The sequence below is a fragment of the Cavia porcellus genome, unplaced genomic scaffold (genome assembly GCF_034190915.1).
Source record: "Cavia porcellus strain 051 isolate PalLab524CR breed Dunkin Hartley unplaced genomic scaffold, mCavPor4.1 scaffold_25, whole genome shotgun sequence".
In the NCBI taxonomy this organism is placed as follows: domain Eukaryota; kingdom Metazoa; phylum Chordata; class Mammalia; order Rodentia; family Caviidae; genus Cavia; species Cavia porcellus.
Window position 1 is genome coordinate 16,025,781 of NW_026947508.1, and position 22,842 is coordinate 16,048,622.

General features: G+C 54.3%; 1 protein-coding gene and 1 long non-coding RNA gene across 2 annotated transcripts in view; one reads left to right on the forward strand and one right to left on the reverse strand.

Moving 5' to 3' along the window:
• The window catches only part of Ece1 (endothelin converting enzyme 1), a 92,291-nt gene extending 69,969 nt beyond the window's left edge, over positions 1–22,322 (reverse strand). Inside the window, exon 1 of the mRNA XM_005004318.4 lies at positions 22,192–22,322. Coding sequence (XP_005004375.2) covers positions 22,192–22,194 — 3 coding nt within the window. The 5' untranslated portion in view covers positions 22,195–22,322. The remainder of the gene's footprint in view (positions 1–22,191) is intronic.
• LOC106027974 (uncharacterized) lies at positions 17,287–20,548 on the forward strand. Its single transcript, XR_001201550.3, has 3 exons — positions 17,287–17,439; positions 18,995–19,633; positions 20,292–20,548. It is a non-coding gene; the product is annotated as an uncharacterized LOC106027974 (long non-coding RNA).
• Positions 22,323–22,842: the final 520 nt, after the last annotated feature.

Below are 22,842 nucleotides of genomic sequence, written 5' to 3' on the forward strand. Positions count from 1 at the left end.
AGTGGCCTAGATGACCTCTGCCCCTCTATGAGCAGACAGGTCATGGGTCTGAGCTGGTTGGATTCCCTTACCTCCCCCACCTGGTTCTCAGACCTCTGCCCCTGGTCCTCTAGGTCCCCTCCGAGCCACTGGCCTCCCTTGGTGAGCTGGACAGTGAGGCCACTTCCTTCCCTGCCCCTGCCTCTTGGCCTCTCCTGCTCTCCACCCTCATGGTGGAGTCTTAGCTGCCTGAGGTCCAAATAAACCTCTGGGTGACTTTCATAGGTCTCTGGCTCTAGCCGTGTGACAGACAGTGTGAGGTCCAGGTGTCTGGCTCCTGGTTCAGATGTGATTCTGATGTTCTTAGACTTAAGCCAAGGCCACCAACCCTTCTCACAGCGTGCAGTAGCAGTGTCCACGCCTCAGGGTGCTCCCCGAGGCATCACAGGGTACAGGCCAGGAGCCCAAGCTGGATACTATTATATTGAAATGGTTTCTTCCAGTGTTGGCACAACCTAGGCAGCAGCTCTGTTAGACTCAGGTGGACAAGGGCAAGTGGCAGTGGGGGAGCACAGGACAAGACCAGGGGCAGGACCCCAAATCCAATGAAAGAGCTACTCCGTGGCACACACAAAGGGCTCCACCCAAGTTCCCCACACCCTAGCGCACTGCTGGGATACAGCCCCCCAGGATAGCCAAGGATGGTGGCTGGGAAGCTGGGTCTCAGGTCATAATGCATCCGGGAGAAGCCATTTACTAATCCCTGCCTGTCCTGCCCCTGGCCGGTATGGTCAACAGGCCAGCCTGGCTCAGAGGTGTCCTCCGCGAGACCAGCTCCAGTTCCGCCTCAAGACTTCCTCATGAGCCTTCAGGGCAGAGCCTTTCCCCTCTCTGGGCCCCAGTTTCTCCAGGTGCATGATAGCTAAGGTCTTAGCAATTTCTAAAATCTCCCTCTGGAAGACCCAGAATTAGTAATGTTGCCTGAGGCCCATTCTACAACCTGGGCAGCCACAGTCAGCAAAATGCTCCTCCCTGGGAGAGAAATAGACACAACCTACTGAGCTGGATCAGACTAGCCCTCCAAGGAGGTCAGCTGGATCTGGCTGTCACCCCAGCCCCCCTTCCTCACGATGTGCCACAGACAGCAGGGAGAGTCTACAGCAAGAACCAGGGCCAGCAGGTGGGCGCACGGGGTAGGGGAGGGGAGGAGAGGGATGGAAAAAGAAGGGAAGGGAAGGGAGGGGTCAGAGCAGGTTGCCTGGGATACGGGGCCCCACAGGTACAAAGGCGTCCAAACTATGCCTCCAAAAAACTCCGCTCTCTGCTGTGGTTTGATTGTGCCCCGCAAGAGTTCATGCGTTAGAAACTTAATTCTAAACTCATAAGTAAGAGGAGGACTTTTGCAGGTATTTAGGGTTGAGTGAGGTCATCAGCATGGCATTATCGGCTTTATAAAAAAGGAAGTGAAACCCGCCCCCAAGCCACATTATGAGGTTTCAAGCATGCTCTTAACAGACACTGCGATCTTGGACGTCTCTACCTCCAGAACATAAGCCAAATAAATTCCATTCTTTATAAGTTACTTGATCTAAGATATTTTGTTATAGCAACAGAAAACAGACCCAGATATACCCTCCCGGAAACCACATTTTATGGGCTTTCAATGGCAGTTGGGTTATACAATTCCTGGGAGTCTGTTTCTTCATCAGTTAAGTAGAAAGAGTAAAGCAGCTCCAATCAGCTGTTAAAGGGAGACGTGGTGAGACCCTGCCTGCAAATGGCCTGGCACATGCTAGATGCCCAGTAGGTGCTGGCTCTGGGCCACCTTCCTCCTCCTCCCAGGGCACTCCCATCACCTAGCTGGGCGCCAGGAGGCACGGGCTGCTGGCTTCTGGCTTGTCTCAATCCCTGCTGAGCTGACAAGCAGCCCGGATGTTTACACTGGCTGCTCAGAGCCTCCTGCCTGCCTGGGACAGGATGAATAAACACACACGGTCCCACACCTCCTGCCATCAGCTTCCCACGCACCGCTCACCTCCCAGGCTGCCTATTCTGAGGGGCTCCCTGCTACCCAGATCCTCGGGTTACAGACCCCCCACAGCTTACCTGCAGGGTCTGCTGCTTCCATCTGATACCAACCCATCAGTAAGCACCTCTAGAGGTGTGCAGGCCAGGACAGGCCCAGCTACTTGCTTGGAGGCTCAGTGCCCTCACTTACAAAGTACAGATGATGTAGGGCCAACCCCAGGGAGGGCTGTGACCGTGAAATGGGGTGATACGGTAAAGGCACACCATGATGGCTCATGGAGAAATAAGCTTGAAGTATTTTTCAAACTTACTGTTACTGTCTTCTGAGTAAAGAGTTTGGGGGCTGGGCATGTAGCTCAGTGGTACAGCACCTGCCTGGCAAGTGCTAAGACCCTGAGTTCGATTCCTGGTACGCCTCCCAAAAACAGTTGCGCCAAGAAGTCAGGGGGCCCAAAGAACACATTCTAAAAATGAATAGAAAATTCTCGACCAGACTTTGCTAAGCACTTTCCATGTACTGCCTCATCGGCTCTGTGCAGAAACCCCAGGAGACAGGGTATCGCATTATCCTCATCTGCATAGGTAGGGGACTGAGGCCACAGAGGTCACTTCTGTGGGGTCACGCAGCCCCAACAGGTAAAGGAAGTAGATGGCTGCTTCAGAGGGGAAGCTTCATCGGGGGTCCCTTCTCTCCCACCCTCTCTTGCTTCTCCTGACTCCCCGGGGACGCTGGCCTCGTCCAGGCCATGTGGATACTGGGAGCTGCCCACAACCTGGGACTCAGCCGCTTAGCCCACCAGGTCCACTGCCCAGGGGTCTGGGTCTGGAGGACCCTGCTGGTTTGCAGCATGTGGAAGGAGCCATCTCTACTTGGCATCTGCCCTGGCACAACCCTGCCAGACATTTTCCACTGTGATGTTTATGACCACTCTGGGCTGCGGGTGTTATTATCCATTTTATAGAGGAAGAAACAGAGACTCCAAGAGGCAAAGTGGCTTGCCCAGGCCCCACAGCCAGTGAGTGGCCAGTGGGGGCTCCAACACAGATCACTGTCTGGGAGCCACAATCTTGGTACTCCCCAGGCTGCGTCTGGGTCTCTCCTGAGGGAGATAAGACACAATGTAAACAACCCTTACACAAACCAGAAAGTGATAAGGCCTGCAGGAAAGGCCAGATAAGGGGCTGGGGACAGACAAAGAGGGGCTCAGCTTCCTTGGCAACCTCTGTATGACTGACTGGAGGGAAATGTCCCAGTGTGGCCAGCTGGCACCTTCCTTTCCCAGAAATGGGCTGCCGCACCATGCCACAAAGCACGGTTGCCATTCTTGTTTTAAAGGGGGGGCACTGACAAAGCGCAGAGAGGAAAGGGCACTTCCCCGAGGTCATAGTGCTGCTCAGAAGCAGCAGATCAGACTGAGACCCAGGTCCTGATGCAGCAGACTGTCCCTGGCTGCCCCTGGCTGCCCCTGGCTGGGCCGGTCCTGTCTCAATCCTCCTCCTCTGAGGGCCCCTGTGTTTCATGTGGGCAGGGTTAGATTCCCATCTCAGAGATAAGCAAACAGAGGCTCACAGAGAAGTCACAGGGCAGCTTCCCCATGAGATGGCCTGGAGCCACACAGGCCCTGAGCCTTAAGTGGTGTCCCCTTGTTAACCATGTGGGCAGACCCGTGCCGCCCACCTGTGGCCTCCTAACAGACACTTCCTGTCCCACGATGTGGGCACTTAAGGGACCGAGGGGGCTGTGGTCCTTTTCCAGCAGAAGCTGAGGCGCCCTGACTGTATGGTTGCCATAGATGCTCCAGAGGTTGCTCTGGGCAGTGACCTTCCTCACCTGGCGGGGACAAAGAGCAGACGAGGGCACCCTCCGCCCACACACACCACACAAAATGGCAGGGCCACTATTGGCACAGGACTAGTGGGGTACCAGGGAGGTGGTGTCATTTTGCCCTAGCTGTCAGAAGTTGGAACACAGACTTGGCCAGGGGAGAGCAGAAGAAAAACCGAGAGACAAAGAGAATCAGAGGAAAATGGACAGAGAAGACAGTCCAGAAGGGAGCTGGGCAGGACAGGGCTCAGTTTAGTAAACACCTTGTCTTCAAGCTAGCACTTGCTTCCCGCTCATTTGGTCACATGATCTTCTAACCTGCGGAACCTCCTGAAACCTCTAAGACAGAGGAGAGAAACTGAGGCTGGGGGCAAGGTGATGGGCCAGCCCAGGGCCACGATGTTAGGAGTCAAGCACAGGAAAAGTGTGTGGGGAGGGACTTCCCCAGGCATGTTATGTGGTGTATTTTTTTGGTTGTCAAGAGACGAGAAGGTACTAGAGTTTATTTAGCCCATAGTTGGTCATTTCCTGCAGTGGGTGGGTCAGTTCCACAAAAGAAAAAAACAAAAACGCTGGTGGCATCCGCCTGTGACCTAGACTGGTGCCCTCGATACTGAGCCCAGTGAGAGGAAAGACACGGCCCCGCACCTCAGCTCCTCACCTGACTGCTGGTGGCTGAAGCAAGGCAGTGGCCTGAGCATCCTCACACACACGCCCCCACCCATGCACACCACAGGGTAAAGAGCTTTGTGTTCTTTATTTCATTTTGCTCACACAATGCCTTTGCCGAGTAGGTGGACCTGTGCCCCTTTTGTAAATCTAAGCCCAGGCAGCGTAAGTGACTTGTCCAAGGTCACACAGTGACGCCATCGACCATGATCTATAAGACAGACAAAGCCTGCCTGGCAGTAGGAGGGTGGACACAGAGGTGGCCTTCATTAAGGAAGAGCAGCATCAGGAACTAGAGAGGGACGAATGTAAACAGAGGAAGTGGCCATGATCTCGGGGAAGATGTCAACAGGCAAGATGTCATAGACAGGCTGCAGGACAAACCCAAACACAGGGCGTTCTCCTAATGGCCTGAGCAGCACTCCCCCAAACTGCCCAGGTCACGGAAGGCAGGACCAGTCTGAGACACTGTCACAGGCTCCAGGAAGCTAGAGAGACACGGCAACCACATGTCATGGGGTATCCTGGAAAGGACTGTGGAACAGGAAAAGGGCTTGAGTATAAAAGCAGGTGAAATCAAATAGAGCAGAGTTCAGTGAACAGAAAGGTGTCAGCATCGGCTTTTCAGTTTGTTTGTTTGTTTTATGTTCCAGGGATCAAATTCAGGACCTTGCGCTTGCCAGGCAGGCGCTTATGCCACTAACCTAAATCCCCAGCCGTGCTTCTCAGTTTTGACAAAGGTAACACCAGATGTCAACAGCAGGGGAAGCTTGGTGGGGGCCACACCGCTGTGGTGAACCTCCAGCCCCCTGCCACAGGGGACACGGGGAGCCTTCCTGTCAGTATACAAGCCAGTTGCCCACCAGCTGACCACTGGCTAACAGTCGCTTATCCCTAAATTAAAACCTCAGTATTCAGGTTTGATTGTAGTATCGGCACGTTGTGATACGTAAGTGGATTTTGCAGACTCGGTCTCTATAAAAGTTTCTCTACCATGGGGCTAGAGGAACTAGCAGGTTTTCCATAAAGCTGAAATTGATTCTAGAATCAAATGCCCTGAGGCTCCCACCCAGTACTGGAGATTGAACCCAGGGCCTTTGCACCGCGCTACATCCTTAACCTACTTTTTTTTTTTTTTTTCATTTTGTTTCAGGATCTAAATCATTAAACTTCCCAGAATGGGTTCAAACTTATGATTCTCCTGCATCAGCCTCCCAGAGCGCTGGGATTACAGATAGCGGCCACCATGCCCTGCTCACTTTTCTTTCTCTTAAAAATTCATAATAATTCAGCATTCTATTCCGAATCATGCCGGTTTGGTTTTGCAATAAAGTGTCCCACTCTATTCCCCCGGGCAGTCTTGTGTTCTGGAATAAAACCCCAAATGTAAAATCAAGCGTGAAACCTCGAGCATGGATAAGCTGACTTGGAGAGGGTGGGTGGAGAAAGTCCTGAAGTCCAGAAAAACACAGCTGGAGAGGAAGGGGGAGGGAGGGGACCAGAATACACACAGGCCCTCCAAGAGCTGGATGCTGCCAGCGGACCACGTTCATTCATTTACTCTCTCATTTGCCTTTTTTTTTTGTCTTTTTGCTTTTTATCGGTACCGGGGATTGAACTCACGACTGCCTGCTTGCAAGGCAGGCGCTTATGCTGCTGAGCTAAATCCCCAGCCCCTCTCATTTGCCTTTGCCCTTGTTCTTTTTACTTTGGGCCTGCACCGTTCTGGGTGGGTACAGAAGGGGACACAACAGCCACAGCATCCCCCTCGGTGGAACTTAGCCGCTAGGAGATGGAATGATCTAGTTACGTAAGGCAAATAGGAAGCACACTTCCTATATCGTGCAAGTTCCTATATCGTGCAAGTGATAAAGAGAACAATTAAATATGAGAGGTGACAGAAAGTGGGAAGTGGGGGGACAACTGTCAATAAGTGGCCAGAGAAGGTGACATTCCAGCAGACTCAAAGGAAATGAGACTGCCGTCTTACAGATGTTTCCTCATTTGTTTTCTATAACTGTGGATGGGAATTATCTCTCCTCTTATGGCGGAGAAAAGTGAGTCTCGAAAGGTCAAATTTTCTGGATGATTCCAAGTCACCTAGAAAATGACTAGGACAGATGGGAGGGCACAGATGAACCCAGGCTTCCTGGCTCTCTTTAGAGAAGCAGTTAGGGTTACCCTGGGCCCGACCTCACTAACTGATTGATCCAGCCCATCTCTATGCTTAGACAGCCAGACTTCCAAATCCTCAGAATAAACAGAGGCAGCCACAAGCTCCCCAGGGAGGCTGAGAAGATGGGGAGGAGAGAGGGCACCATGTCACCTCTCCATCAGGTATGAGAGGCCGGAGGTGCAAGAGGGCCACAGCTCCCCTGAGGGCCCTGGATGGGCAGAGGGTGGGTGAGGCAGTTCTGAGACATCAACAGGGGACTGAGAGGGACCTGCCATCTCCTGAGTGCTGCTGCATGGGTCTGTTCAAGGTGACCCTAGTATTCGAGCTGGGGTCTGCTGACTTAACCAGGTCTGCCCCATCTGACTGTCCCCTGCATGGGTGGCTTGCGTGCTCTTCAGGGCTGGGACTGCACATGGAAGGGACCAAGATGGGGTTGTCCCAACTCTGGCCCTTTCCTTCTCTTTCCTCAGAGCTGCAGCAATGACTCACTTCCCCAGAGAGCCTGGGAGGGGCTGAGTCAGGCTGGAGGAACTGTGCCACCTCCCTGCTCTGGCTGAGAAGGCTTCGGGCCCAGGTCAGAGGAGACAAAGGGAGATGCAGAGATAAGTGGCTGGGGAAGGTGCCTGCCTCTCCTTACCCAACGTCAGCGTGTCACTGGGCACTGTTCAAACAGAACCTGATAGAGAAGAGACATTTCCCCAGGACTTTCCTGCACAAGCTTTCGGGCTGACTCACGCCCTGGTCACCTGGGAACAGCATGAAACTGTACAAATCACCAAAGAAGGAAAATGTTATCTGCAAAGCAATCTCCTCGGTGGCCCTATCAGAGAAGGCCAGAAGCAATGGTCACATACACTTTGTTCTCCAGGGAATCACCTTACAAGCAGACGGGCATCGGAAGTCGCTGCAGAGTGCCACTCTTTGACCGAATTCTTTCTTCAGTAGCCAGCACTGGACATGTATCGAGGCCACCCTAATGATCCTATGGACATGGACTGGCTCTAGAGCCAGTCGCCTGCTGACCCTTCCCCAGCTCTGCCCTGAGAGGGGCTCCTTCCGGCCTTCTCTCTCCCTTGAGCATCTGCCCAGGGCAGGCAGGGACAGCCAGGGTTGTGTCTCCCCCACCCAACACACACACACCAGGGGAGAGAAGCAAACTGCTGACAGGCACAAGTGCCCCAGGGCAGAACACTGCCACCTCTCATCAGCTCAGAACTTGCTTCTGGCTGCCTGCACCCGGCCTCCCCAAGGTTCCCACCTGCTTCCCTCCCCAGTGAGCTGTCAGTAAAACACCCTCAACTTCGCTGACTGCTCCTCCAGGGCTTGCAGAGAACAGACTCCAGAGCCTGAGATTTCTGGTAGAATCACCTCTCAGCTGTGGGCTCCTGGCCACACTTTCACTCCATCATATCCGCTTACTTATCTGTTAAATGAGGACACACACATGTGGTCCCAGCTACTGCAGAAGCTGAGGCAGGAGGCTTGCACGAGACCACAAGTTCAAGGCTTCCAAGGGCAATGTGGCAAGACTCCACCTCAAAAAGCAGGGGACAACAGGACTCATCTCTGTAGAGCTGACTTGGGTGTGAAATGAGGCAATGCATGTGTTGCCTGGCGCAGGGCCCAGGTCAACGTCCGTGCTCAGTAAACTGTGTTATCTGCTGCTCCATGGAACAGGTTAGGACGGCAGGAAGAGCTCCACATCAGGGGGCTCTGTTCCCGTCCTCAGGACAGCAGCCTGAGGCTCAAAGGCCTCCAGGCTTCTTTGAGAAGCGGTCAGGGACTCTCTCATGCCCATCTCAGCCCAGGCTGGCTGGCTGCTCCCCCAGTACAATGATTTCTGTGACTGAGCTCCCAGTTGTGGAGGGCACTTTCTCTGACGTCCTGAGCTGGCCTCACCCTGGTCCCTGGGCTCTGGGGCAATGGAGCGGGAGGGGAGCTCAGCCTGGAGCCTTCAGTGATCTTCTTGTCTCTTGCTGCCTATCTTTTCCCCACTTTGCAACCCCCACCATCAAGAGCAGCTTCCTGGGTGGGTGCCACGCTGCTCCCTGAACAAAACCACGCACAGGGAGGCTCAGGAGGTCACAAGGGGTGGCAGGAACAAGCACAGGAGGGTCAGGCCACCCCAGCATGACAGAGGGGTGCGGGACCCTGGGTGATTGTGGGAGCGGTGTGTGTTGGGGTCTCCAAGCAAGCAGGGGGCTCAGGCTCCAGAGAAGGAGCAGGTGCAGGTCCACGGTCTAGGAAGGAGAAGAGGTGAGGGGCAGCTCAGAGCTAGACAGCCATTTAACTGGACATCTCCAAGATGTAACCGGCCAAACAGGGTTAATGGGATGAAAGAGGAAATCTTCAAACCAGGCACGGTATTGCACGGCTGGGTCAGCGTTCTGGTAGGCTGAGGCAGGAGGATTGCCAGGTTCAAGTCCAGCCTGGGTAACTAAGTGATTTAGTGAGAAGTTGTCACAAAATAAATAAATAAATAAGGTCTGGGGATGTGGCTCAGTGTGAGGCTCTGGGTTTGATTCCCAGTATCACAAAAAAAAAAAAAAAAAAAAAAAAAAAGAAAGAAAGAAAAGAAAACATCAAAAGGAAATAGGCTGTCAACGGAGGGAGCATCTCTTGACTTCGGAGGTTACCCTGCTGGTCCGGAAGGCCAGTCCAGAGACATCTCCTCAGAGCCTCAGGCGCCCCTCTTCCCCCCAGGGAGGGACTCCAGCTCGGACCCCCATTTCTGTGGAGCTCCATCAAAGTCTAGGAGGGCCCTGATCTCTCTGGGGTCACAGGGGTCATCTGGAAAGAATCTGGAGGTCAGAGCACCACCCCTCCCCCATCCCTCCTCCCCCCTCCCCCCTTAGCTGCTTCAAAGACAGAATCTCTGTCCTCACGACCTCCCAGCATCCATCCCCTGAAGCCTTCAGGCCGGGAGGTGGGGTGGGAGGGAGAGGGGCTCTGCAGGGCTGTGCTGGCCAGCTCTGGGCAGGAGGCCTAAGCTCAGCGCCTGTCTGGGTTACACCAGCTGCTCACACAACTCTCCTGGGCTCTGTCAAAGCAATGGGCCGTCTGCTCCTGGGACCAATCACCACATGCTGCCTGTGCCTCTCCCTCCTTCCCCGTCGCCACCCTCTGACTTGGTTCCTGCCCCTTCCCCAAGCCCATATCCACTCTGCCTCCCTGAGCTTAATAGAAGGCAGGCAGGGTCCTGTAACCACCGGCTTTCTCACCCGCCCAGCCCGCCAGCTATACATTTTCCATATATTTTTGTCTTTTCTTCCTTTAGAGGATTTAAATGGGGTCTTTTGGTACAGAAGAAAACAGACTTTGGCATAAAGCAATACAATCAAATTTGATTTGAAAACACACACACACACACACACACACACACACACACACACACACACTTGTGGCTCCCCATAGCTGCAGGACTAAAGTGCAAATTTCTCACCTGGTCTGCATGGCCAGGGGTGTGTGGAGAACACAAGACTCAGCAGTGAAGGGATCTGGGTTCTAAGCTCAGCTCCTCTGTCAGTGCTGGGCTTTGGGCAGGCTGCCTAACCTCTCTGAGCTTCACTTTCCCCATCCGACCGACCTGCAGATTTTAGGCACGCTGGTTACGGACCTCTTCACTAAGACTGTTACCTCCTGCCTCCCTCCCTTTGCCTGGGCTTCTCCACCAGGCGTGCTCAAACGGATGACATGAATAAGTGAGATGCCCAGGACAGTGCTAGGCCCAGAGCAGATGTATAATAAATCAAGCTTCTAACATGTGTTCAGAGGCCTGCTGGTACCAGAATGTGGGAAGCTGCCGGAGACGCAGGCCCGGACCCCACTCCAAACCTACTGAGTGAAGATTTCCGGAAAGATGGCGAAGAAACCAACTTCTGAAGCCAGCCTCCCTGTGCCTCTCAGCACTCTCACGGGTGTGACCGTGGGCTTGTCACCCTGACCCGAAGTCCCTGTGAGTCTTGCTCACAGACATAGCTTTTCCAGAAAGGGTTCAGAACACCCAGTGTTCTTTTCTTTTCTTTTTTTTGTTTTTATCGGTACCAGGGATCGAACTCACGACCGCCTGCTTGCAAGGCAGGCGCTTATGCCGCTGAGCTAAATCCCCAGCCCCGAGATGCTTCTTTAGCCTTGCCTCCTCCATAGTCCTGCGAGTAAATCCATGCACTTGCAGGACACTGCAGGCCCTGGTACCTGGAGAGCTACATCCCTGAAGGCCAGACTCCAAGGCAGGGCAGCAGAACTGCACATGGCATGTGTATGAGAACACAGACTCTGGAGACAGACTGTTCAGGTTAAATTCTGGCTCTGAAACTACTGATTCTACCTGGTTGGCAAACTCCTACTCACCCTTCAAGACTCCACTCCAATATCACCTCTCTGGGCTAGGCTAGCTGTCCATTCCTCTGGACCTTCAAAGGCTCCTGCCTGCACACTCACCAAATACTATTTAGCAGCTTCTTGCTGACTTGTGGGTCTCTCCCACAGATCCAGGACCTCCTGGCATTGGGAATGTTGGTTCCATTGGAATTCCATCTTTTGCTGCCTTCTAAATCCTCTTCTTCTCCCCACTAAAAAATTCCTATCCTAATCCACGTTCCTCTCCCTGACACAGGCCTTTTATTTTCTAGGGTTTGGGCTTTAGACCCCCTTTCTGAAAGGTCTGCAGCTGCTTGTCCTTGAGCTGGTGCTGAACAGGAGCTTCAGAAAGACCCCGTATCAACCTCTTCCTGTGGGTTGGCAAAATGTGAGGTCTCTGAGCCTGGCTCCTCATCAGGGGACAATCAGCTGCAGGGCACGTGTGTGGGGCGGTGGTTCCAAACTTAGACTCTGTAGCCAAACTGTCCAGGTTCAAATCCGCTCTGCTGCTGGCTGATCCAGAGAGATTTACTATCTTTCTGTGCCTTGGTTTCCTCTCCTACAAACAGGAGTAAGGTTAACAACTTAACAGCGTCATAGCGAGCGCTGATGGGGGGATTAAGTGAATTTGGAACAGGATTTTGGCATCATGCTTGGCAAACACCTAAGAGACAACTTATATTACTATATAATAGTATATTACGTTAAGACTAGTAAATACTATGGGAGGGAAAAAAATAAAAGAATTCCTAAAGAAAACCTCAGCCCAACCAGTTCTTACTGTAACACACGTGCACACGCGCGAACACACACACACACACACACACACACACACAAAATCCTGAAAGTTCTCATCGAATGTCACCAACCCCAGAAAGTCTTCTCTGAAGCAACCTGCCTGGCCCTGGGCTGGTCACTGTCTACGGGCATCAAGCTCCATCTGTCCTTCTTGCCTCCACGGACTGTGAGCTCACTGAGGGCAGCGCTTCCTCCTGCCCCTGCCCAGCCCCAGCCCATACTGCACAGCAGGGTTGCTAGAAACACCTGTCAGGCTGCCAGTTCCTCACGGTATGGCTTTGACCATGGCAGCTGGACTGGGACAGCCACTCTCCATTGCCCACGGTGCAGAGCCCTAGAGAACCCAAGTCCCTTCCAGATCCGTCCTGGCCAGAGATGGAAATCAAGGGCTCTGCCCAGCAGAACTCTGTCTGGCTGTGTGAACGAGCTGACATTTATTAGGCACTTGCTATAGTGAAAGCACCGATCCTGGCACTTTACAAGAATTTTGTCGCCTTTAAACAACCCTCTGAGTGTGGTGTTATCTATTGTTCCCATTTTACTTATTCAGAAACAGTGGGGTTAAGAATTAAGAAATTTAGGGCTTTAGTTCAGCGGTGTAAGCGCCTGCCTGGGAAGTGCAAAGTTGTGAGTTCGATCCCTGGTAACAAAAGACCAAAAAAAAAAAAAAAAAAAAAAAAGAATTAAGAAATGTGGTTGAGGTGACACAGACACTGGCAGAGCTGAGTTCAAACCAAAGTTGGCTGGGGCTTAAACTCTTGGTCTGTTACCTCAAGTAGAAGACAAAGAGAATGGGAGGGCAGCTGGGGGGAACAGGGGAGAGCGGGGGGAGCAAAGGGGCTTCGGAGTGTGATGCGGGTGCAGGGAGATGATCTACGAGGCTTCTGAGAACAGCTTTGGAGAGAAGAATTAGGCCTAGAGAGCTGGAGGCATTTGCAAACAATCGTCACCAGTTCCACCAACTTCCTGGAGTCCGTGCATGCTGTGTGCACACGAGCGCATCTTCCCATGTAATACTTGCAATTGCCACGGGAAGGAGTTTTTATCTCCCCTTCACAGACGGAAGTCTGGGACTCGGCTAGAGTTCACCTGCTCGGGGGCCCGGACCACAGAGAAGCCGTGGATCCAGGGTTGAAGTTCAGGTCAGTCCCTGCTCTAAGCCACTCTGTGAGAAGAGGGCCTGGTGGTGACAGGAGGTGGGGAGCCACTCAGCTTCCACCCTGGGGTAACTCCAGTACACTCCAGCTGTGGGTGCGTGCACGCACGTGTGTGTTGGAGGAATGGTAACTGGGGTCTGGGTAAAGTTATCTCCCAACTCTAATGAGGAAATGAAATGAAGAAGTTGCAGCAAGATGAGTCACCCCGGGGACCTTCCTCCCCCCTGCTTTCCTGTGAACCAGGAAGGGCAGAGGTGCGGGCCACCTGCTGCCCTGCTACACACTTTCACGAGCCTTACAGTGACCGAATCTCCGTGAGTACTGCTGTCATTTACTGGAGACCTTCTACGGGCATCACCCCACGAGCTCCACAACTTCACCTAGACCACCAGGCATTCTTTGAGTACCACCGCAAGCCAGGGGTTGCCAGCGTCCTATCTCATGGAGGAAAAAAGCGCGGCTCGGAGAAGGTCACTCACTGAAGGTCACCCCGCTAGGCCAAAGGAGAGACGGCAACTCACATCTACCTGACTCCCAAACCCACATCCTACCCGAAAGTTGAGGAGTCCGAGGTCAGGGTCTGAGTGCTGAGTGTCATTTACTCTGTGGCCTCAGGCTGACTCTGTCCCTTTCCGGGCTCTGCTTCCCTAGGAGGAACTTGGTGCAGAGGATGCCCAACTCCCAGTTCCACACACTCGTGAACTCTCATGCCCCCTCGTTTCTCCCTCACCCTGCCCACAGCTCCCGGAAGCCCAGCAGGATGCTGAGTAACCGCACTGCTGGACACACAGTGCATGGAAAGATGAAGTGTGGCCTTCTGCCCGGACCAGCCTGGGATACCCGGGAACCGCAAAGCCACAGGATTGCCTCAAGGCCGGCCGTGGGCACAGCGGCCTAGTGGGCAGAGGGGCTGGGCATCCTCTGCGGCCATCACTTCCTCCGCCCTCACTTCTCGGCTTCAGGGTGCACATGAGCTGGGGTGGCAGGCTCAGGCCCTGTGCCCTCTGGCTCCCAGGTGGCCAAGGCGGTGGGAACGTGGTCATGCTGGGAAAATCCCAAGGGCGAGTTTAAGTGGAGATGAGAAGCAAATCTGGCCCTACAGGCAGCTTCTTCCCGCCATGCCCTGCCACCAGGAATGTCTGGAGGCCTCTGGGATGGAGGGCTTCCCGCTTCAGTCTAAGCTAAGATCCCAGGTCCTAGAGTAACATAAGCCTCCTTGCCCTCTGGACAGGTGAGACCCTCTCCCTTCTCATTTGACCCTGCCTCTCTCCTGCCCCCTACAGCCTGTCCTTCCTCACAGCAGCCAGGGCCTTTTTGTAACAAACCCCACCTAGAGAGTCCTCCAGTGAGTGCCTTCTCATCACTTTTAAGAATGGAATGCCAGCTGCCCCCAAAGTTCCGTCATGGCCTGCTCCTTCACACCCACCTCTTCCCACTCCTTTCCCCTTGCTGCCTCTGTCCAGTCCCATGGACTTCTTGCCACCTCTAACATGCCAAGTTCCTTGTCCCTGCCTCAGGCCCTTTGCACTTGTCATTTCTTCCACTAGGAACTCTTCTCTCTCACACCTTTGCCTGGCTGCCTCCTCACAACCTGAAACTCTCAGTTTAGATGTCACCTCGCATCCTGGTCACCATTTAGGGAAGTGATGGTGAACCTTTTGGAGATTTCAGTGACAGCCAACAGCCCACAGTGGCTTGCGTGCCCAAGGTTTACCTGATCGAGGGTAACCCCTTCCTCCCGTAGTCACTGCCCTGCCCCATTGTAATGTCTTTCTTCTCTCTGAAGTGATCTTTCCAAGTGATTGGTTTGCTCAATCAATCCCCAGCTTCCTCCCCGAGAGCTCTATTAGGGCAGGGATCTGCTGCCCTTGCCAAGCAATGGGCCCGCACATGGTCCTCACAACCCTGTAGGTGACCATAGTATAGCTCAGCGAGGTGCGTGAGCTACCCCAAGTCACAGAGCCAGAGAGGGGCAGGATTCAGACCTGGGTTGGCCTGATGCTCAGGCTTTCCGTGCCCCTCTTCCAAGGATGTGGCTGCCACAACCAGGGGCTCCTCTGGGGGCCCTCGCCTAGGGAAGAATGGTTTACAAGCAGGCTCTCAGGGAGGGTCCAGGAATGGGAAGCTAACCCCTTTCCCAGGGGTCCTTCTGCTGAGGCCTACGAGTGGGTCCCACACAGTCCTGGAGACAGCGAAGTGCAGATCAGTGAGAGCAAAACCAGAATGAGGGAGACCCCCAGAAACTGAGGGCAGAATGGGAAACAGGATAATGGAGGGGAAAGAACCAGCCTAAGGACACACAGCCAATCAGTGTGGACCCCATTGCCTTTCCCTTTCCCCCCAGCAGAACATCAGGTAAAAGCAAAGCCCAGGCTGGCCCAGATACAGAGACCAAGCCCAGAGCTGCCAGGTCTCAGGCCAGGCTGAGACTGGAGGGGATCCCCAAGACCAGAACCCCTGGATTCCCTCTTTCAAAAACATTCCCCAAGAGCCTGCAATAGAAGGGACCAAGAGGCTCTGAAGGGGACACCACACTGGGCAACTATGTGGCAGCTTCTATGAAGGTCAGACACACAAACACCCGCCGGCCATCAGCCAGGCTGCTGAGCAGGTACTGAGGGTCATGAGCGCCTGTATCTGCAGAGACACAGACGACACTGTCACAGCAGTTACAGGTGACATGCACGGACAGTCATGCATACATCTACTCAATACGATACAGCTGAGCCTAAAGGGAGCAGCCACTGGAACAAGAAATGACCCAGATGACGTCAGAAATGGTCTGTGTTGACCTAACTTGTAGAAACCAGGCATAAACGAGTGTGCACGTGTGAATCCCTGCAGATGAAATTCAAAACCAGGCCAACGAGAGGACAGAAAGCAGGCCAGCAGCTGCCTGTTACAGCACGGGGAAGGGAGGCACGAGGACATGAAAACATCTCACATTTGATTCACATGGTATGCGGGTGCATCCATCTGCAACAGTCAAGCTAAGATGTGTGTGCCTTGTTAAGTAAAGTACACCTGGATTTGTAAAAGGGCGCCATCTCTTCCCTCAGGATGACATCCTTGTCCCAGGCAGGACAATGATAGCAGCTGATCATGACTGGACCTCTGCATGTGCCAGCACCGAGCCAGGCTCTTTTAAACAGAAGCTAATTATACTCTTCCAAGCACTGTACAAAACAGGCCCCAACGGCTCCATCTCAGAGACAAGAAACAGAGCTCCCAGAAGTGACACAGGGTCCAAAGTGACACAGCAAAAAGTGATGGACCAGGGCCAGGGATTTAGCTCAGTGGCATAAGTGCCTGCCTTGCAAGTGCATAGTCATGAGTTCGATCCCCAGTATCAAAAAAAAAGGGATGGACCAGGTCTGAGCTGGACCCTACTAAAGCCCACTGCTGCCACTTGGGCAATTCAGTCTCCTCCCATTCCTGCACCCCAACCCACAGCCCCCATCCTTTCCAGGGCTGGGGACCGCTCATGTGTGTACTGGACTCAGAGCTTCTTCGAAAGAGCCAGTTAGGAAGTGAGTCCTCCCTGCCCCTTCCGTCCCTCCCACTCTCCCTCACCCCTCTCACGGCCACACATCTCCGAGGTCATTTGAGCTCCAGCCAGTGAGAAGCGACTCCAAAGACTGGACAGCTGGGGGTGGGAGGCAGGATGGACCCACAGTCTTTCTCAATCCCTGGGCTCTCCCAGCCTGGATGGTGAGCCCAGAGTACCAGGAAGGCTTGAGGACAGAGTCCCCACCCTTGGCCCCCGTTCCCGAGTGACGCAACCCAGTGCCTGGATTCAGAGAATCATAAAATCTTTCTTTGGAATAACAACCGCCGTCACCACCATTTCTCTCGTGCTTATGACACTGTGCCAAGGGCCAAGCTGACAGCTATAAGTGACATCTCATTAACTGTCACTGAGGAGCCTCTGAGGCAGGTGCCAATCCACAGACAAGCATCCGCAGTGTCACAGTGAGGAGGAGCCGGGGTTGGGTGTTGCTGAATCTGTCTGTGCCAGCCACGTCACTGTACAGAGGAAAGACTGAGGCCCGTGAGACCCAGGAAGAGACAGTGTCTTGTTCGGGGTCACATAAAAGGTCAGTGGCAGAGTCTGGGCTGGAAGCCAGGTCTCTACCATTGGCCTTGTTTTCAATAACCAGACCCGAGCTTGGAGCAGGCCCGGGCTGGCAGCTGGTGGGGCAGGTGGAAGGCTGCTCAGAGGTAAACATTGACAAGCCTGTGTTGACACTGTAACTCGAGTCCTCCTGGCTGCCAGCGCCCACCCCCGCCCCGCCCACAGCTCCCGAGCCAAGAAGGCAAAGGAGCTCTTGCAGGGGGAGGACTGATCTACAGGACACCTCTGGGCCAGGGCTACTCTTCCTGCCCAAAGGGACTCCTTCTATGGGAGACTTGCACTGTGCAGAGAGGGACTACTACATGTGCCTGGGGTACGTAACATAGGCGGGGGTCACAGGCCTGAGTTCCAGTCACAGCTCTGCCGCTAGTGGGCAGTAGCTCACGAATGGGAAGAAAAGGCTTTCCTCACAGGCCAGGGCCATGCAAAGGTGAAGGAAATAATCAGCGTTTCTGGCTGGCACCCAGCCCCAGCTGGTTCCCAGCAACCTCTCTGGCTGCCACCCAGCGGGCTCACCCCTGTCCCCGGGGGGCTTTCCCAGTTTCTGCTGCATTGAGTGGCAGTTAAGACTACACAGCCCGAGTCTGGAGGAATGAGGCGGTTGGCTGCTGCCCCGGTTCAGTCCTTAGGGACCTTCGAGGCTGTTTTCACAAGCCCGAAATGGGTAAGCAGCAGCCGGGTCGGAGGGAGGCTCAGGCAGGTGGGAGCCGCCAGACCTGAGCCTTCCCTGCCAAGCCTGCGGGGAGGAGGAAGCCATTTCTGAGCTTGTCATTGGGCCAGGACAGCATCCCAGCCAACTCCTGTGCTTGGGACCCCTGGGGAAGGGCGGAATCCTAGGCCCTCGACTCCTACGGCAGCAGTCTCCTGCAAGTTGGGTGCCCGTGGCCTTGGTGGCTTGTTAAATTCTGACTCTAACTTTTCAGTGCATGTGATCCAGACTACCAGCGAGTCTCCTATGGCCTCCCGCTGGTGCCCGGCCTCCAGGCCTGCCTGCCTCCCATTCTCCACAAAGAGCCTGACCATGGTCAGATCTGACCATGTCGCTGCCCTCTCTCTAAACTCCTGCCTGGCACCCCACTGCCTTTAGGATCAAGTCCCAAATCCCTAACGTGACCCTCCCATAGTGCACCGGCCGGGCCACCAGCTGTCATCCTCTGCTTCTCTGGATGAGCCCGATGCCATCTTGCACACATGGTTCCTCTGCACCAGTGCCCTTCCTGTCCCACTCGTCCATAACCCAGACTGACCTCAACCCATAGCAACCCTCTCTAGCGCTGGGATGACAGGCGTGCGCCGCCCCATCTGACACCTCTCAGTCTTTCTTTCCACGTGATGCCTTGAATGTCACGTCCTCAGCAGGCCTCTTCTGATCCCAGGACCAGGTTCCCCATCAGCTCCCCCAGTACCCCACCCTGTCTCCTTGGCAACAGTAATGGTATTGTCATTTCCTGCCTACATCTGCCTTTATACCAGTCTGTGGAAGGGGGACCTGCCGGTCTCATCCACATTGACCACAGCGCTGGATCTCGTGTTGTGCCAGGCACTTGCTTGATGAATAAATGACCAAAGCTTTGATGACCACAGGATTGACGATGTTAGAGTGCTTACCTAGGCAACCGAAGGCGAAAACGACCGAGCAGAAGTACCAAAAGTTGTGATGGGTTCCCCACCGTAACTACCAAGGTGTGGGCTTCGGCCAGGCTGGTGCACTTGGCCAACGCCCCAAACATTCTGTGCTGCCCACTCTCTTGCTAGACATACCTCAAATCCTTTCCTCCCCAGACAAGGCCTGGTTGCTCCAGTTCTGCCTGAGAAAGGATATTTATTCCTTAACAAAAGTCACCAATATTCCTTTTTTTTTTTTTTAGACCAAAAACTGCAGCCATGCAAGGAAACGTGAGTGACCCAGTTACCAGCACAGCTGCTGGCTCCCCGGGGAAGGGGACCCAGGAACCCGATGTGCACAGGAGTAGCTGGGGCACGTGGCTGGCCCTTTACCTTCAAACAACAGGACCTCATGTTCTTTATAGTTTCCTCAGTGTTTCTGGGTGCCCTGTGCCTTCACAATGATACCCTAAGAAGAAGAGGAAAATCCTCCCAACTTGGTAAAAACACAAGGGCACAGAGAGGGGGCAACAGACCCGAGATCACCCAGCAAGTTGGACACACATAGGATTCAAATGGAGGATTCAAACTCAGCCCCCAGCTTGGAATATAAAGGCACATTCTCAAGTCACCACGAGGACAGAGTGGGCCTGAATGCCAGCCTGGCTCTCCTTCCCCATAACCTGTCTGCCTAGCTGACCCTCCAACTTCCAGGACCTTTGGGCCTGCTCTGGCACCGGCTTGCTCTGTGACCCTGGCCTACATGCTTTACCCCTCTGTGCCTGCTGCTGGGTGATTTGAGAATAGTTGGAGGCAGGAGATACAAAAAGTCTCACAGAACAACTCATCCCACACTCTGCCCTGGGTTGGGGGAGCCCACGTGGAGGCCTCAGAGGACAGCGGTGAGTGCTGGACTTCCTGCCAAAGAGTTAGAGACCTGGGGTGGGGATCTGGGGCTCATCAGGGATTCTCCAGGTCCACAGCATGCAGGCCATGTGGTCTACAGGGGAGTTTTTTTTAGGGGCCAGGGATGGGGGTGGGGGGACTTGGCCACACTAGAGGGGTGGGGACATGGATTTGTTTTAAAACCACAGAGCAGGAGATCCAGGGACTAAACAATTTAGTGGGAGGTGCTCAGACCTTGTTTAGAGGAAACCAAAATGACAAGGAAGCCTGACATCAGCCTCCACCCACAGGCACAATTCAACAATCCACCTTTGCTCTCTGGCTTCCTAGGGCCTTTCTCTCCCTCCTGAGTTCCCTCATGCCCTGGGGCCAGGCCGTCCCCGCCTTTCAGAGTATTTCCTATGTTCTTACACCTCCAGTCCATATGTCACACAGTCCCTCTATTGGACGTTTTTTTTCAGTTCAGATGCCACCTGCTCAGCGATGCTGTTTCCCATCTCTCCATCCAGAAGGGAGTCCTTGCTTGGCACGATGTCCCTATCTCTCTTAAGGGCATGCCACCTAGCCTGGGAACCAGTGTGAAGTTTACTAACAGAACTTGACTAACTTTCCCTTAACACTGTCTTGATGTCAGCTTTTTTTTCCTTTGCACAGGCTGGCAAATAGCAAGGGCTGAATAAATGGCTGCTGAATGACACATGAAATACTCCCTGGAGAACCACTACCCTGCAGCAATCTTTCTTCCAGGTCAGTAAATGCATCAGATGTTAGGTATTCCACCTTGAGCTCAGGTTTGTAAATGAAAGGACTCTAGACAATATTCAACTAAAACATTCTCAGCGGGGTTACTCAGCCAAGTCCACACCAGGAGACAGGCAGATGGGCTCTCACTGATGGGAAACTGGAACTCAGAAGTGATGCACATGACCAAAGGGCGGGGTGGGGGGGGTGAGGAGAGGAACTGGGACTGGATTACAAATCTGATGCCAAAGTGTGGGTCCTTCCTGATGGCCCCTCAGGGCTCAGTAAAAGTGCCACCAAAGCAAAGTGGGTACTCTCTTTATGTGGGTTTTTAAAAAGTCCTCTTTCTGAGTAATACAGGTCAGATTAGAGACAAAGTGGAGTGGCCGAGCCACAGCCTTTACCTTTCTGATTTTTCACATTCTAAGATGTTTAGCTTGGTCCTTCTCTCTGCTCCTAAGTGTTTTTTTGGCAGGGGTACTGGGACTACACCCAGAGACTTCACACTGAGCCACATCCCCCAGGCATTCCACCTTCTTGGGTTTTTCAAGACTGCCTTGCTAAGACACCCAGGCTGGGCTTGAATTTGCAATCCTCTTGCATGAGCATCCCACAGTGCTAGGACTTCAGGCAGGCAACACACAAAGCAGCTTAGGGTGAGATTCTTAACCCAGGATGTAGACCAAGTCCAAGATAACCTCTAGTCACCTCTGAGTGTAGAAAGAAGCCATAATTCTCTAGAGGCTAGAAGTGATACATGAATGGGAGCTCCAGCTAGGTATACAGCAGGAGCTGGTCCTAGGGAGTCGCTGGCAGCTCTTCCGCTGTACAGGGGATCTGACACCCTCCCTCCTCCCACAGTGGGCCCCCTCAGGCTTGTCGGTGGCATCAGAGAGGTGTGGAGGTGCCAGTCTCCCTGGGACTGGCAGCCAAAATCAAGGGCACATGGTCTTCTCAGATCCTGAATGAGCCTTATACCCACTGCACAGGGAAGAGAACCTGACTAGGAGAATCAGAGGGGCTTGTTCATGCGCCAAGAACCCAAAGAGAAGCAGGTGCACGATGGAGAGAAGTCACCAGGCCCTGTGACTGAGGTAAGACTCCCCCTCCCCCAGATAACCCCCCTTCCTTCGGCTCCAGAAGCTGGTAGGTATCATATGGATATCCCTCCTGGGCTTCTAGAGGACTCCAAAGCTCCCCTTTTTCCTCCATCCAGGTCAACACTTGGCCTCTCCTCTGAGGATTTATTACTAAGAGATGGGAGACCAAATCGCTGGGCGTTGGGCCTCCAAGTGTCCCCTGGTCTCTGACAGCCACCCCCTCCCCTGTGTTACAGCGGGATAATCAGCCCCAGGGTGTCCCAAACTAAAGCGCTGGGCATAGCCATCCACGATGTCCCAAAACTAGCCGAGACCGACCTCGGCTTTATCGGACGTTCAGATCCAGATGGATCTTGATGCCCCGAGATCACCGCCACCCGCGAGCCTGACCCAGCCCGACTGCCCACGGTCTCCACGTCAAGCTGGGTACAGGGACTTCCGGACACCCCAAATTAGACCGGCACCAACTGCCCCCAAGGCAAACTCCTTCTCCCACAGCCCTTCACTCTCATCCCTGGATCAAGATCCCCCAATGGAACCAGCGCCGCGCCCCGGGCAATCGGAGTCCGGCCTCGGAGCCCCCGACTGCACCTCTGATTGCAACCGGCGCCCAGCCCCCGCGATCCGGGCCGGTCCGAATGCCATCCGAGGCACCGCCGCCGGGAACAACTGAGGTTGGATCAGCGCAGCCGCGGGCTAGGTACGGCACTCACCATAGCTCGAGTGCTCCGCTCTGATTGCTCTCTCTGCTCGCGGCTCCGGGTCTGCCGCTGCACGGCGCTGCTCAGACAGCCGCTGCAGCCCGGGTGGCGCGCTTTGGTCCCCGTGGGCGAGCGCGCGGCTCGGCGCCAGGCCCCGGAGGCGGGGCCCGCCGCGGGCCAATGGTGAGCCTCGGGGGCCGGCCCTCGGCGGAACAGCCAATCACCCGCGGAGGCCCGGAGCCCGCCCTTCTTCCCTCCCTCCTCCGCCCCCGCCCCCGGCTGCTTAACCCTTGGCGCCCAGGCCTTTGAGGTCCGTGCTGAACGGAAACCACTGAGGCAGAGGGCGGCGCAAAAACGTCTGTGGCTTTTGGGGGCAGGGTCCCTATCTTGCTAGGACCAGCTTTGGGGGCAGGCAGAAATGAGGAGATGCTCAGCTGTGTCCGGGGCGGGGCGCCAGGAGTTTCAGCGACTTTGGCTCCTGCCTGGAGTGTGATCCAGGTCGCTGCAGCTGCTGGTGTGTGTGTGTGTGTTGTGTGTGTGTGTGTGTGTGTGTGTGTGTGTGTGTGTGTGTGTGTGTATAGAGCGGAGGAGGATGGAGAGGAGGAGACAGAAAAGGGGTGGGGGGAGGATTCTGCATGCCTGTGTGTTTATGAGTGAAGGAAA